The 18,092-nt window shown below is 33.0% G+C and overlaps 1 protein-coding gene across 2 annotated transcripts in view; it reads right to left on the reverse strand.

Moving 5' to 3' along the window:
* Rab5 (RAS oncogene family member Rab5) overlaps window positions 1-10,095 on the reverse strand; it is a 31,367-nt gene extending 21,272 nt beyond the window's left edge. The window contains exons 1-2 of one of the 2 annotated variants that reach the window (XM_069849271.1): window positions 9,955-10,095; window positions 9,052-9,220 (exon numbers count right to left, since the gene is read on the reverse strand). In XM_069849271.1, the coding sequence (XP_069705372.1) occupies window positions 9,052-9,211 (160 nt within the window). In that variant the 5' untranslated portion in view covers window positions 9,212-9,220; window positions 9,955-10,095. Of the gene's footprint in view, window positions 1-9,051; window positions 9,221-9,830 lie in introns of both variants that reach the window. The other variant, XM_069849268.1, reaches the window with a different exon arrangement.
* Between the last annotated feature and the right edge of the window lie 7,997 nt (window positions 10,096-18,092).

Genomic DNA, 18,092 nt, shown 5'->3' on the forward strand with positions numbered 1-18,092 from the left:
AGGAACTGACCACCCTACCCCATTATCTCCTGCTTTAGTTGCCTCATAAGTGATGCCTTATTGGTATTACTTATTGAGGTTCACACCTGTCTTCGGACAGTTCATTAAACAACAAATAGTTTGCTTTCCTGTGGTATGTCCCAATTCCTAAGAATATTTCTTATTGTGCTGAGAAATTTACCTCCTTAGAAAGAAAGAATAATGCTGAAACTGATCAGAAAGAGAGAAAGGAATTGGCTGGGTCACTGGTTGTGAAGAAACTGCCTTCTGAAGGATGCACAGGAAGAAATGGTGAACAGGAGAAGAGATCATGGCAGAAGAAGATATCGGATGATAGAAGACATTAGGATATATGGATCATATGAGACAAAGAGGAAGGCAGAAAATAGGAAATATTGGAGAATGCTGGGTTTGCAGTGAAAAACCTGCCCTTGGGCAGAACACTACGAATGAATGAATCCAATCCTCCTGGTAATGTCTTCTCATATACTTCTGTTCTATGTAATTTTACTTCCCAAATAACTTGCTTCATCAATTATTTTCACCTTCTGGTTTCCGATCTTTAAATCCAGATATGAGATACACTACCTTGCAATTCTCATAACCACTTTATTTTCTAGGTTCATTTATAGTCACTTTAACTGTAAGGTCATACCACAACTGTCTGTGCTGTTATGTACTGGCTAGTCCACAAACATTTGTCTCCAAGTGGCCATAAGACATACTATATCCCTCAAGTCTTACAAAACAGTATCTGCATTTCTATCTTGTAATGACAGTGGAAACCAATCTAGCATTTGCCTTCTAAATTACTAGATTTCTAGGTATTTTATGACGAAGGAATCACTACCAATCCCAATAACATTGATCGCTATCAGAATTTGAACCTGGGATCTCTGCATGCGATTCCAGTATCTATCTTATCACTAAGTCACTTCACTCGGTATAAATTCTTGCTGTAAATATCACAGTAGTTCACTTTCAATACTATATATAGACTTTTCCTGGTTCAAAGTGATTTTCAAGATAGAAGATACTTTAAATCAGTTGAAAATAGAGTCAATTCAGGGTAAGTGCTGAAATGCGACAAGTTATAAAAAATAAAAAGTTCACATTTTAATGCTGCTATTTCAGTGACTATATGTAAATTCAATTGTAATCGAAAGTATTTTTTAAAGGTCTCAGATTATGCTGTAATTATGTATATTGTTTTTTTTTTAATTTCATTAATTTAGGTTAAATATCATCAGGTGTAAAATCCCACATTTAATAGCAATAGGCTATGTTATAACTTTGGATAATAAATACAATATTGACAACGCATGATCATGTCACTGCATTACCGAAAACATACTGTAAAATTATAAAGCAACACTAACAAATCACTTCCCATGTCTTCACACATTCTTGGGACAGCTTTCCTTTTGATTATTAAATCATAAGTCCTTCTTGCACAGAACCATTTACATGTACTTTTCATATGCAAAACGAGTGATGCAGAATGCTGATACAGAAGTCTGAATAACTGTATGCCCATATGCAATATGTAAACAACGAATTAAAGCACTAAGTAAAAATGACGTAGCTGTGCTTAATAGCAAGGAAACTAGGATAAATACTGCTCTGTAAACACTGTGAAGTGCGAAAATAATTATCGCGTGTGGCTTTTTGTGCTGTAAGGTTTTCATTTCAACAGTTAAATCATGGCAACACCTTCAGTGTTATGGTAGAGTGATATATTTAATTAAAACTAACCTATCTCAATGCTAACACAACTTTTACGAAAATTAGTGAAAAACTTTCATTACAATAAAATGGCATGACATACAATGGGGTTGCATTATCTGAATAAAACACAACACTGTATAAAAACCACTGTGCTACATAACATTACATACTGTAATTCGAATTTCAATACATGTTTAGTAAATGTACCGATACAGAATTAAAAAATGGGCCGAGTCTTGGTAGTAGTCCTCCTTTACGTAGGCAACAAGCTTCGCAACACTGTCCATAAGTAGCATACATTTAGGCACCCTTGTTTACTACACATGCGCAATGCGATGTATCTGGAACTTAGTAAAATTAGGTGGCCCAAATTTTGTTGTTGGGTTTGTACCATAACCTGATTTACAATCTGGATTTGGCTCAACATGCTGAACTGAATGGGGCTGATATAAACCTTGAAATAGGGACCCTGAGTCCACTATAGTCAACATTCAGTATTATGCATTATTCATGTAACAGTAACCATTATTATATTAGATTTCAGGAATAAAATGGTTAATAACAGCACAAGTTTAGTAAAATGTAAAGTCAACCATAATAATTTAGCCACATTTGTAGCAACCGTGCTATACTAAACTTACTACACGAGACGAATACTGTGATAACCATTTCATTCTATAATATTAGATGGTGTTAGGGTGACCGACTCTCCCTTATTTTCCAGAAACTCCCGTACTTGAGCTAATTTTTTGGATCCTCCCAACTCCTGTACTGATATCCTAATCCTCCCATATATTTCTTTATTAATCATGATCACCAATTTTTTAATGTAACCTAATAATAATAATAATAATAATAATAACTGCTAACTATATTTAGATATAAACTGACATTAATATTGATAGTTTAGTAGGTACCAATCAATACAGAAATTCTGTTCCAGTGATCTCGTCAGGTTTCATGTAAATGTATGCACAAATGATTGTTGTTTTCTAATGCCAGGCGTTTGACAATAAAGTCATTTGACCTCTTGCACTCCAATATTTTTCAAAGATATTATCATGACCAGCCACTGAAGCACAGATTTTGAGATGTTCCGAATCCATTTTTTGGTTTGAGTTGCACAATGGGCAGTTAGGGGACTGATATATTCCAATTCTATGCAGGTGTTTGGCCAAACAATCATGACATATGATTGTAAAGAGTTTCTCTTTTTCTCAGTTTGCATAGGAAGATAAAAATGTTCTGCAGCATCCTTTTAACAAATAAAATAAGTTAAAACTAAGAAACATGCATATTTAAATATTACTGTACTCAAAATTGTGACTTAACTCATATTTCTATTACAATTAAATAGTTTTAGATTAATGAATTCTGGCTTCAAACCCCAAAAAATTGCGCTAAAATTTATCGTGACCAAGTCTCCCGTATTTTTGTGATAAGAAATTGGTCACCCTAAATGGCGTGCTACGTCAGTTTTTGATAATCAAGAAAGCGGTACAAGGGACTGATCTCTAAAAGTTAAGCTTACATAGAAATTTGGAAGAACAACTGTAATATTAGCAACACTTATCATGACACTACCAATATTTAGAACATAATGCCTCCGACAATGAATATTTCCCATGACTGCACACATTTAAGTAATGTCTGAAAGCCATTTTAACAAAATTTCCTGTTTTACATTGAAAGTATTGGAAAGCACGACTGCTAATGGCTTCATTGTCAGATGCAAGGCACTAGATAACAACAACAACATTGAAATGTGACAGTGGCTGTTTGCATTAATCCTGAACGCGAAATGGCTCATTTTTCACAGTTCCCATAAGGTGAAGTGGTGTTACATTTCGCACAAGTTCACGTCGAAGAAAACTCCATGTCCTTGACACATCTCCATTCAAGGTCATCTAACATTTTATATTGTTACTATAATCTTCATAGATCATAACCAAACAATACTATACCTGTCATGTTTCATACTATTCTACAATCTTATAATGTACAACAACATAGAAGATTGAAACTTACAGGGACCTTATGTTATGAAATGTGATCCGAAATCACGTGTTAAGTGATCCTAAAGGAATTATTAAGCATTGACTGAAGTACCAGCAAATGACAGAAGAAATCAGATTTTAATTATTTTGCAAAGTATTAAAGGACCTACAATAACATTTGTGGACAATCAGTTTATATCTTCACGAACTGAAAAATGACAAAAGAACTCTCAACTACTTATAAGAATACACAATTATACCTGAGAATATCTTTTTCATTTCTGACGAAAAAGCATTTGGTAAAAAAAAAAGTTAAAATTGAAATTATCCTAAGTAATAAAGGCTTCGAACTAATACAGCTAGGCTATTTGGGATACAATTTACTATGTATTCAATGAATAACTTACACACACTATGAAACAAAACTAAGTGAAGAGATTAAAGGAAATAATTTTGAGTCATTATGGTATTATCAATGAGTTTATAAATGACCCAGCATCAAATAAACAAATGAAAAGCAAGATATCAGAATAACTGTTTTGATTCTATTCCTTGCAGGATACATTACATTTAAGCAAAATGGGTATGTTCCAACAAATACCAATATGTAACAATACTGGTGGGTCCATGTAACAAGAATGGACAGTAACATACATAACTCCATACAGACACTACACCTACAGAGGTTATCGAAAAGAAGATTGAAATAAACTTCTAACATCGTTGTGGAAGGAATTCTAACCACAGAAATCTTGAAGATGGAATAATGATGATACATTTCATAACAAGCCAACGTCTGATTTATATTTCAACTTGCTTAAGAAGAATAATAAGAGAAAGTTAGAAAATTCAAATTAATTTATAAACTAGTATACTGAACACAGCTAAATGTATCTCATGGCTGTCCTGCAAAGACATTTTCTTTATACATAAATTATAATGTAAGAGCTAGGCTTATTTCTCTTGGGTAGAAAAATATGAACACCTCATAATAAATAAAACTATTTTACATAAGTCAATGAAGACGCAAATGAATAAAATGGAAAAAAAGAATTGGTAGGTAAAGTTGATTCACTTACATTCAATATCATGTTGAATACTGAGGAAACTTAAATTTAAAAAAGTGACATGAATGCATTACGCATGTGGTTTATTAAATTCAAAGTGAATTACACATTCTCAATGACCACATCCTTCCTGATCTACTCACATATGTCTAAGAATCAATAATATGTAAAACATTGTGAAAAACTCTTTCTTTCCTTAGGAGTTATGACTTATGACTAACTTCCAACAGAGTTCCTAAATAATGAATATGTCAGATGAGAATTTTTTGGGGATCAGAGACGAAAGATGTACAGTAATACAATAACTAGGCCTACTTACAAATTTTGTTTCAAAATATTTATTAATTGCATGTAAGTTTCTCGATTGTGGAAGAAATGTCAGAAGAAGAATATTATGACGTCCAAAACTACTTTACTTGAATACTTTGAACATGATCTTAAATTCAAAGCACATGTAGGCTAATTGGAAAAGGTACTAATTTAATAAAGGTAACTGTCTCACACTTCAAGCCAGCAGTAAAGAACATAATATTAATAATAATAATAATAATAATAATAATAATAATGATAGTAGGCGGCTTTTTTTCACATTTTAAATCTCAATAAAATCTTATGATAGTAGTAATGGTGGTGGTGGTGGTGGTGATGATGATGATGATGATGATGATGATAATAATAATAATAATAATAATAATAATAATAATGTTGCTAAAATAGTTAGCTATTATAAACCATAAATTTCAATGTTAAATTTAATAAATAAATTCTTCATCCTATACAGTTTCAGTTGCTAGAAATTGGAACTCGCTTCTGAGTGATATAAGGGGTTGTTGGACAATAACTTCATTTAGGTCAAAATTACATAAATTCTTACTTAACAGATTAATTGCTGATTAATATTTGTTACTTATAATGAAATTAACATCTGTCCATTCTTATTATTATCATTAACTTCTCTAAATAGATTTACAAAACCTCTAATGGCAATTACATTAATATTCTCATTATAGAAATAGAAATATATATATTCTCCCTGTAACATAGTCCTGGTAAGCTTATATTAAATTAATTTTCATCATTTTACTAGCTATCTCAAATATTAAATTAATTATAATTCATTGAATTAAATTAGCTCATAAATTAAGTTACTACATTACCTTATAGATTTATCTAAATTTAAATAAATGTGTAGTGAAGAATATTGCTGGAGAACCTTTTAAGTGTAATGTAAATATTTGTAATTTAAATTTATGTATTGTATTGATTAAGGCTGGTTGAGTGGAAGAGAAGGCCTTATGGCCTTAACTCTGCCAGCGAAAATAAAACATTATTATTATTATTATTATTATTATTATGTGTTGTTTTTATTAACATTGTACCGGTATCGGAAATTTTCCTCGAAGGAGAAGAATAAACCCACCAGGAGAATTCATTATGCATTATAAACTAAAAAATTTACTGAAGAAATGACGTTCCTAATAAACACTAAAGAACAACACTTTCACCACAATATTTTTTAAGTGTAGTGCACAAGATACTACATATTTTTAAAACAAGTTATAAATATATTATGAAATGTACTCTATAATCTGAAGTATAATTTATATTCAAATCTTACATTTGGACAGTATATGTCTATATTCCGCCAAAATGCTCCTACTGAAGTAGAACATTCAAACACAGCTGTGATATGTTAATTTTTTAATATTTACTACACCTAGTTATTAAACTGTAATGAAGTTATAAATTGTGATAAAATTGGATGCAAAGAAGTGAAGACTTGTACCTTTAATAGTCTTAGAATTATTTTCGAAATATATTATAGCAGAGAGAATATTATGATTTGAGACAATTCTATAAATTTAAGAATGGATGAAAACATAATTAAATTTATTTATATAGGCTATTAGCAGTGTCAATTTACTACATGAATGGCACAGTGACTATTGATCCCTACAAGTAACTTTATTTATATTAAAAAAATAAATATTATTAAAATATTATTATTAAATATTAAGTATTAACTTCAGAGAAGAAAAGAAACACTCTGACATCAAGAATAATATGGCAGCAGAAAACATAGTCAATTACCAGAGAGAATTGGTGTAGAAGATGATGCCTGGGAAAACAGATAAAAATGGAGAAAACTTGTCAAGAAGTCTCTTTATTTCTAAAATAACTTACTGGTTTTAATATTGGGCTAGACCAGAATTTAATGCTGTTTCTTCGTACCACTCCAAGAAGACTGCCACAAGCAAAAGAAAAAAAGTCTATTTTGAGTTAGGCATGCAGTCTAAGAGAATTTTGTATTCTGAAAGTCATAGGAATGCCAGAAGAATAGCACTTTAAGGAGTTTTGATACTGATGTGAATTTCTTGTACCAGTACTGATAGTTTCTGCCGTTAATTAACCATTCCAAAATGCATAAAGTACCAGTACATATTGTTTTCTTCAATACAACTACTTTGGTGTATAAGTCTAAGAATTTATAGCATCAATTGTGAGGTTTTCTGTGCGTATTTCCTAGCTTGTATTAAATACACACGAAATTTGCCTGATCAATTAAGGGGGAAAAGACTGTATATCTAAGAGGTGCACAGAGACAGGGCTCTCAGAATCATTTCTTTTCCATCAAGAACTCTGAAAAGGCATTTTCCCGTCACAACGATGAAAAGAATAATTGAAGCACAATAAAATTTTCTCTATACTTCGTTCAATCCCTTTGATCCTATTTCCCAATTAAATTAACTGTGTTACTGACTACACAAACAAAATCATTACTGACAACATGTTAAATCTAAAATAGAGAGCATGTCAAAAGTAGAAAACGTGCAATCTAAGGACAATATACAAGACGAAAACGCAAATCACTGCGTTTATTGATACTAGAATTCTCCACCAAAACACACAAGGTTCATACACTAGACCGATTACCAGCAAGCAGCTTTCAAAATATTCATCATTTAGAAACCTAAGTAAATCTCAACTCTTACATATCCAATTTTCATAATAACATAATTTAAAATTATTTCTTTACTACCTGCCTCAAACAAATTTGAATCCTTAACTGTGCATAATTTTTTCGAGATGTGGTTACAGTATTGGTAACATTGTTTCCAGAAGAAAATTCGGATAAACTCCAGAACACGGACTGCACCCTTTCCCTCTTAATTCAAAATTCCAACCTTGTGCACACAAAATAAATTATTGGCACTGAAAAGTGCCTTTTCGTAAATACAATGATGCGCATTCGACAAACGCAGACAAATCGGCTCTTTTTAGTATTTTAAGACTTAATTTGGTAGGTGCAGTCCGTGTTCTAAAATTTTCCCGAAAATTCTAACAGGCCAATTTATAACTCTAGAAAAATGCAAAATCCAATGTGTAGCAGGTAAGAATAAAATATAATAATATAATCCTATGTTCAGAGACTTCACAAGACAAGTCACTCAACTACAGTTTGTCCAACTCTCTTGCTATAATGTTGGATACAAAATTATCTCAAACAAGTTGAAGAAATTAATCAACTCTATTGAAGAAACCGGCTACATAAACACAAAATGTTGCATATTAGGTGATCCTACACAGACAAAACTGCGAAATCTTTTTATGGTTGAAAATGAAAAATAGCCTACGTACAATAAGAAAAAACTTGCTGTTGCACTTTATGTTTAGTACTTTTGTAAAACAGTATGAAAAATGGAGCTTGCATTTTACACTCAACAAGAAATTCCGGTAACACAATTATGAAACAACATGCGTCACATGTTAACATTCCTTGACCATTGTATCACTCGGTAATACCCACGTTATTTTTAAATTTGATTTTGTATTTTGTTTCTTTCGTGGCAAAAACATACCCACACGATACCGGTAATAGAAAAAAACCATTAACAATGAACAAATTTCTAACAAATATTAACTTACATGTTACCATTAATTTTTAAATTAATGTAAACATAAAATCGCTTAAATCCGTCATCTTCCACGCGACTGTGAGGAATAAAAGCAGTTACAGATTAAATCATAACTCAATAATGTCGTATGTTTTTATAAGACCAGTATAAATCTATTCCATTCATTTAAACATTATACATTTCCAGTAACAAACTATTTATATAATCGAGCTACAGAGTTGATTATGAGATGCAATAATTAATTAAACATCGAATTAAAACTGTCTTCAGTCAAACTTAAGTAATGCACAACAAACTTCACTATCTACTTAGTAAATAGAGAAAAATAAACATTTTTCTTACCCCCTATTGTACTTTCTTGATATTCATGAAACTGTCCCTTGACAAACCTCAGTACTAAACTTGACTTGCCAACTGCTGATTCTCCAAGAAGAACTAGCTTAAACTGGCAAATTTTTCCTTGTGTTCCATTTGGCCGTTGGGCTCCACTGCGATTAGCCATAGTAGAACCCTTTAAATCAAACAATGTTTTCATTTCAAGGTTAAAGATACATGCAAATCAAAGCAGGTACAAAACCACTCTTACATTTGATAAATGAATAATTAATAATATAATAACAATTAATTAATTATATTTAGGCACGTACACCATATACATTCACTACCGTTTTGATTATGAAGATGATGATAACGGTAACGATTCCCATCCATATTTAGTGGAATGGTTACGAGAACAAAAAAACATGTAACACATAATTAAGTTCGAATAAATAACACTTGTAGTAAAATCCCATCCTGAAATACAATGTAGTAGTTCAGCAAACAAACAAGAAACAATACTTTTATGCTTCAATGAAAGTATGCACAAAATCAGCTGACTTCACCGAGGTTGCCATAACTTCAAGGAAACATAATTCTGACAGTTCAAAGGTGCCATGAATTCCTACGTTCACTTTTCTATTACACATTATAAAGAAATCGAACTGTTTAGCTTTTATACTATTGAAATATATACACACATGTATCTCTAAAATGGATATAACAATATTATATGTAATCTAAATTTCTCTTACGGTAGTAGTTTTGTGTTGCAGTCTGATCATCATTTAGGACTAACCTACCTTCACTTAGGAAAGTTGAACAGCACTTTACTGGTTGGCGACACTCCAACAATTGAAATTACCTAATCTTCAAAGCACAATAAATGTTTTACATTAACGTGACTTCAAAATATTACTTATTTACCTATTAATTCCCCACACCAAAGTCGAAATTTCAACTACGTCCTATAACTCCCTGACACAACTTCACGCGCAGCAGCGCCCACCCTCTGAGTAGCCACATCACAACCTAATAGTAAGATATCCTTACACTACAATCATTGTCACTTTATCTACATATAAATGCAAAAATTCATCTATGTAGCTGTTCAAAGTATTCATGATTATATTAAATAATAGCATTCATCAAATTGTATGCAGTAAATGTAATGCTAATTTAAGATATATGTAGAACTACTTTGCACGCAAACCGGAAATTCATTTTTGCCTCTCCGATGACCATGATTTCATTTACGTATGCCCCGTATCATACGTCACAGTATTGATGTTCTACCGCTTATTTTGATTTTTCAATGTGGAAAAAGTACAGTATAAAGAATTTTATTCCAAACGACTGTGAAAATCAGTTAGAGTACCCAAATAATTATTACAGAATCATTAATATCTAGTCACTCTGCCAACAATTTTAACATAATAAATGTAATAAAAATATATTTCAGTAATAAGCTGAAAACATGACGTATACATCTTATTGAAAACAATTATTGTTTGTAACCATAGCAACAACATTTTAATACGACCATAAGAACAGACATAGGATTTGTGACCTAATCCTTCAGATACTTTTGGAAGTACTCTGTCCCATTTACATCGGCGGAGGGATGGAGGCTGCTCTCATGGATACTCTGGTTGTGCCAGGATAAAAAGAGATCTGGTTCGTTCTGATCCTATATTGCGCTTGACTGGAGACTCTGGTTCTATCGAATCTTCTATACTTAGATAATACTCTATAAAGGACTTGAAATCTTATTATCAGATGCCGGGTTAGAAAGAGTCCTGATTTGTTCTCATCCTATATTGTGCTTGGCTGGAGACTCTGGTTCCATCGAATCTTGTTGTATTCTGTACTTAAATCGGGTTCTTGTGAAGCTTTGGAAATCTCATTGTCAGATGACTTTTTACAAGTATCAATAGGTGATGATCGATTCTCTATCATGGAATCCATATGGGACTAACTGTCTTACTGAGACAGTGTCCTCTCTTCCATCTGAATAACGAATATGTGCATAATTCGGATTAGCTTCTCTACTAAAGGACTGAATTCGTGAGATATACAGTCCGAATGAATGTAGGATGGCATACCAAATATAGCAAAGAGTTGCCTTAAGCATCATATAACGGTAACAGTAGAAGATTTCATATCTGCACATGCAAAAACAAATGGAAATTTAGAGAATTCATCAATGATTGTAAGGATGTAACAGTTTCTAGTTTCTGAAGGAAGATGCCCCTTGAAATTAATATTTAGTCGTTCAAATGGAGTTGTTGCTTTTATTAATTTTCCCTCAGCTCTCACAAATTGGGACTTCAACTCAACACAAGCAACGCAAGTAGCAGTCATTTTCTTTATATCTTCGACTAAATAAGGTAAATTTTTATTTCGTATCCAGTGATAGAAACGTGTAATTCCAGGATGGCAGAGACTATTGTGTAGATGCTTCAATTTCTCATAAGATCCGTCTAGTGCATTAGATACGCATGAAAAGGCATCAGCAACAACATTAACTTTCCCTGAACGATAAACTAAGTTCAAGCTGCCATCTCTTAATCTTCTCGTTTTTTATTTTATTAGATATCTTGCCATTAAACATAAAAGCTACAGACTTTTGATTGGTTATGAGCTTAAAATGCCGACACATGAGATACTCCATTTTCAGAACGCTTCAATGATTGCATTGTTTTTTCCTCAATGACAGTGTTTTTGTTTAGTATTAGGACAGTCTAGTATGTACATTCACGAAGCTTGAGTTTATGAGGGTACTAGGTACAGTAGACTGTGCAGGTACTATTTCACATTGTCTGTAATGAGGCGATAGTAGCGATCCTAGTGGTTAGCAACTATCTATGGATGCATATTTACTACGTATTGAACTTCGTGACTGTATATACTAGACTGTGGTATTAGTAAGAGTTCTTAAGAAAAATGCTACTGGTCGCCCCAATTGTGATAAAGTACCAGTAGCTTCTATAACAAAATCAGAAGCGTCTGTTTCTACAGTGAAAGGAATATTATCTTCGATGGTTGTTACAACAGAATCTGAAATTTCACTTTTTAAACACTCGAATGCGAGTACTGCATCTTGAGGCATTGGAAAAGTTTTACATTATATAAGAGGACGTAGCTTTTCTGAAAATTTGGCGATCCGTCCAGAATAATGTGAAAACATACCAATGGCTTGACATAAGGAGCTACTATCGTTAGGTTTGGGAAGATTTTTCAGAGGGAGGAGACGTTCGGGATTAGGCCTGATCGTTTTGTTGTTAATTGTAAATACCAGAAAATTTATACTCTTGGCGTAAAAAATACATTTCTCCTTGCTTAAAGTAAGATTACATTTTTCTGTTGCCTTTATAAAATTTTGTAAATTTCTGTCATATTCTTCCTGACAGTCCACAGATTATCACATCATCCAAGTATGAAAAAATGTCCTTTAAGCCCTCAGATTGAATAATACTACCCATTGCTCGCTGGAAACAGTCAACTCCGTTAGTGACACTGAAGGTATTCGTAGAAACTGATAGAGCCTACCACAGGCTTCAAAAGCTGCATAAGGCTTATCCTCAGAGAGAATTGGTATTTGGTGATAAGCACTACAGAGATCGACCATATTTAATACCGGTACTTCATATCTACTTGCTTTTCGAAGAAGCTCGTCCATTCTGGTTAAAGAATAGGCGTCAAGTAAAGTAAACCTGTTTATTGTCTGAGGGTATCAATAACCTTTCTGTTTTTTATGTTTTTCATTTCTTGTGTCAACTATTTGAGCAAGCCAAGGAGATCTATTTTCTTCAATGATTCCTTCTGAAAGAAGTTTTCGTATTTCTTGTTCTATAAAATTTCTGTTCTCCGTAGAATATTTTCTAGATTGAATTGCAACAGGAGCACAATCAGGAGTAAGACTAGGAGATAATGAAACTGGAGAAACAATAGCAGCAACTAAACTGCAGATTGAAAGAGGATCTTTTAGTCCTCAAATAGTACGGTACCGGTACTGGTATTTCAAGAGTTGAATGCAGTTTCAGAATATCATGTCCAATAATAGCATCGGCACACAAGCCTTTCAGTATTTGCAATCGAACATTATTGTATGCGTAATTCTCAAATTCTAATGAAACTGTTCAAGTTCCTTTGATACCAAATATCATACAAGTAGAAGCCATGAGAACTTTACTTTGCAAAGTTAAATTATGTCTATGCACGAATTCAAGACTAGTTCCTTCAAGTTCCTTTGATACAGTAGCGGCCGGTGATCGAAATCCTCGGTGAGGCCAGATGCAACTAGTTTAAGTGCCTCCGATAGGAAATGTTTATTTATGATATTAATTATTGTTATATTATTAATATCATGATTACTGTATTATTATTAGTATTATTATTATTAGTCTATTATTATTAGCCTACTATTGATGAAAAATGTCACTCACCAAATAAGCTGTTATGCTGTGAGTTTCAGTGATTGTTTCAGTGTGATGAAGCAACCCACATTATGTGTTGAAAATCCCCTCCTTTCTGTTCTTTTTATTTTTTTCCCTTGACAGCAACGAACAAGGCCAACAGAGAAGTTTATTTTGCATCACATTACCACTCAACCATTTATGTTGACCATACCAGGATGCAATAGAAACTCGCGTTTTAAGATTATCTGTCAGAAAAATTAGTCAGCGATGTCGTAGGTATCTCGGTAGACTCTCTCTGTATTTAAAACTTCCTTTCTTTCAATATTATTTCTTCTTGAAAAAGGACACTCTAACAATGAATTAACTACACCAGCATTATTTCTCGCATTTCTTTCTGTTTATATTTTCCCGAAATACATAACAACATTGGCCTAGATTCACTACTGTACTACGAATTACAATAGTACAACACCCTCGCTTAAGTCATAAACTGAGACATAAGGGGAGGAAATAGTGTGGGTCTCTGCCTGCCAAAGAGCTGGAATTTGTGTTATTTATGGCCTATTTAGGAAGACAAGTCACCATTGCTATTCCCACCCCACTCTACCCTTGAGGCCGGCCCATGGATGTGAGGAGTGAAACCTGACCAGGCCACGAGGCCAGACGAATTGTGCCTCGGCTATAAAGTTTTAAGCGCAAGCTCAAACCCCGCGAATATACAGGAACTTCAGAAGACAGACCCGGCACGAACGATTCTGGCCTCAGGAACAAATTTTACTGCAAAACAGGTCTATATACATCACAACCAGACCCGGCACGAGCGATTCTGGCCTCAGGAGTAAATTTTACTGCAAAACAGGTCTATATATATATCACAAAGTTTTAAAATGCTTCTACAGCGATGCTTCATTCATATAACTAATATATTATATAAAAACACAAAATTTGATTTCAGTTAAGCCAAGTGACTGAGGCCCGGCCTCTCTTGCCTCAATCAGCCGCCACTGCTTTGATACCAAATATTGTACAAGTAGAAGCCATGAGAACTTTACTTTGCAACGTTAAATTATGTCTATGCACGAATTCAAGACTAAGGAAACTTTCTGTACTTCCTGTATCCACAAGAGCTTCTTTAAAAATCCCATTTAATTTAAGTGGTGTAATTGTCTTAGAATGGAACTAAAAGCAGAAGTTTTCTCCTGAGATTTACATACGCTAGTGTAATGACATTTTTTATTACAGTTTTTACAAACAGCTTCTCTACCAGGACATTGTTTACGTAAATGTTTTAACCCCTTACTGCATGGGACAGTCATGCACGCACCGGTTTAATATTAAAATAACTTAAGTAGTTCTTTCTTTCTCAACTGATGTCACATATGGTCAAATCCAATTCTTGACCGTATGTCATATCTGTCCCAGTATGCAGTTTGAAATATTATATGCTTATATTATAAATTATATGAATACAAAGCCGGTATGTGCCATATCTGTCCCAGAATGCGGTAAGGGGTTAAAAACAGTATCCACAAAAATAGCAACGTGAGTTTGTAGTAGCTGAAGGAAACTATCAACATAGGCTACTCCTCCTTACAGGGTTTTTCTTCCCGATTATGTGTAAGATGAATAAGAGTTCACAAACATTTCTGAATGTTGCTGGGCCAATTCCAATAATCTAGCCTGAGTAACAGCATTATCTAATGGTAACGTTAAATTCTCTAGAAGACAGTCTAATTTGATGCGATTTTAGGCCGCTAATGAATGAGTCACATATAAAATCATCTCTGTTTTGCTTACCTGTTACTACTTTGAAATTGCAATCTTTTTCTAGTAATTTCAGTACTTCTACATATTGGTCGATGATTGTTTGGCCAAACACCTGCATAGAATTGGAATATATCAGTCCCCTAACTGTCCAGTGTGCAACTCAAACCAAGAAATGGATTCGGAACACCTCAAAATCTGTGCTTCAGTGGCTGGTCATGATAATATCTTTGAAAAATATTGGAGTGCAAGAGGTCAAATGACTTTATTGTCAAACGCCTGGCATTAGAAAACAACAACAACAACATATATATATATATATATATATATATATATATATATATATGTGTAATATATTAGGAAATTCTCATAAATTGTTAATCAAATCAATATCTGTGATCAGTGTGTTACAATTTTCATCTAGATATTAGCCTAATTTTGATAATCTTGACTCTCAATTGTAAACTCTAAGGAGTATTTGTGATCATTTTGTTTTATGTTTAGTGTTGTAATAGAATAATTTTCATTTTTGCACTATAATTTCACACGTGTAATTTGACAATGTCATTAGCTTTTGCTATAACGACAGCTAATAAATACTATACTATACTATACTATTGGTCGATCGACTCACCTGGTAGTTGGTGTCTAACAGTAAGTTTATATCTAGCAAAAACTTCACTTTTTGGTTTAACATACAGAGATTGTACAATTGTGATCGCTGCATTATAACTTAAGTTGAAGTTTCACTGACTTGCTCATATACTGCAGAAGAGATATAACTGATTAGAAGTAAAAGCTTTTCAGCAGAATCATTCGATTTAGTTGCTACAACAAAATTTTATGAAAGTACTAAACCATTGTTTCCACAGTTGCTCAACATTACTTGCACTTAGATTCACATCAAAACGTATTACAAGTTTTAACAGCGTATTCATTACTTTAAAATTAGATTCAGCTTATTAAATTCTAATAAAAAGACCTGTCAGTAACTAGGCTTTAATATGCTGAAAACATGTACCGTACATCTTGTTGAAAACAATTGTTTGTAACAATAACAATAAACATTTGAATACCGGTACCATCATACAGACTATATTTATCTATCACTGCAATAGAGAATATGTAGGTAAGTATTAATATGAACACTCGGTTAAAAATGTAGTTTAATTTAGTTTAGTTTTAATTTAGTTTGTCATTAAACAAAAACATTTTTACTAGACATAATTATGGCATTAGTCTATAGTATAATACTCAATTTATTATACAAAGAAATGCAAAAGTAAAAATGCACACAACATTTTCATAAAATCGCCATTTAAAACATTGTAATTTTTGGAAGTTAAAAACAAATTTATCAATCTGAGATCAATGAGTACGTACTTTCGGGAACTCCTAAAGTATAATCTATCTCCAGGATTTATTTTCACTTTTTTTTTTTAACATATTGATACACTTTACAATTAAGTTCATTAGTTACAAATTGTTCTAAACAGATTATAAATTAATCGGATTGAAAATTAGTTGACAGACTACTGCCAAAAACTACATGTTTATTAAAATCTTACATGCATTTTTTGAATTAACAACATAAAACAATAAGTGTGTGTGTGTGTGTGTGTGTGTGTGTGTGAGTGTACAGGAGCGAATGCATTCGTTTATGTAGCCTATATAGAAAGTGTCTTAATTATTCATAGTTCATTCTTAGTATGGTCAAACTCGTGGAAAAAATTGGCTAAACCTAGCCCCGAACAGAAATTCAGCACAAATAAGGGACAAAAATTTAATTCATTCATTTTATTTAGTGTTCTGCCCAAGGAGAGGTCTTTCACTGCAAACCCAGCTTTCTCCAGTCTTTTCTATTTTCTGCCTTCCTCTTTGTTTCCTCATATGATTCATATATCTTAATGTCGTCTATCATCTGACATCTTCTTCTACTCCGAACTCTTCTCCCATTCACCATTCCAGTGCATCCTTCATAGGCAGTTTCTTCTCAGCCAATGACCCAACCAATTCCCTTTCCTCTTCCTGATCAATTTCAGCATCATTCTTTCTTCACCTACTCTTTCCAACACAGCTTCATTTCTTATTCTGTCTGTTCACTTCACACATTTCATTCTTCTTCACATCCACATTTCAAATGCTTCTATTCGCTTCTCTTCACTTCGTCGTAATGTCCCCATACAATGCCACACTCTACAAAAAGCACTTCACTAGTCTCTTCTTTATTTCTTTTTCCAGAGGTCCGCAGAAGATGCTCCTTTTCTATTAAAAGCTTCCTTTGCCATTGCTATCCTCCTTTTGACTTCCTGGCAGCAGCTCATGTTACTGTTATAGTAAGTTACACGCCAAGTATTTGAAGCTGTCCACTTGCTCTACTGCCTCATTTAGAATTCACAAGTTTATCTTCTGTATTTTTTTTCCTATGACCATGCTCTTCATCTTAAAAATTTATTATAGACATCGAATTTGTGTTTTCTGAGGTTACTTCGCTTACCAAAGAGCATTCTTTTGTATTATTGGCCCTTCTAATATAATATAATATAATAATATGATATGGCATGGTATGGTATGATGTAGATGTAATATAACACTTAACAAATTGCAAATAACTATATCAATTTAATTTTGAAATTATATTAAAGCTACTGGTATAAAATTAAATGTGCTGTTTCAGAATTACTGTACATAATCAGTAATCACTATGAATTAAATTCATTTCGTTTCGCTCTATTTATTGCACGTTTGGCGAGATATAGCAGAGGGATCAAATTGAGTTAGCGGACCTTCTAGAACCTAGATCACAACAGATGTAAACCTCAGGATGGAACCAGTAAGGAGATCCGAATCATTGGAGAGATAGTCCTCAATACTAATAGG

This window comes from Periplaneta americana, chromosome 16 (assembly GCF_040183065.1).
Source record: "Periplaneta americana isolate PAMFEO1 chromosome 16, P.americana_PAMFEO1_priV1, whole genome shotgun sequence".
Lineage (NCBI taxonomy): Eukaryota > Metazoa > Arthropoda > Insecta > Blattodea > Blattidae > Periplaneta > Periplaneta americana.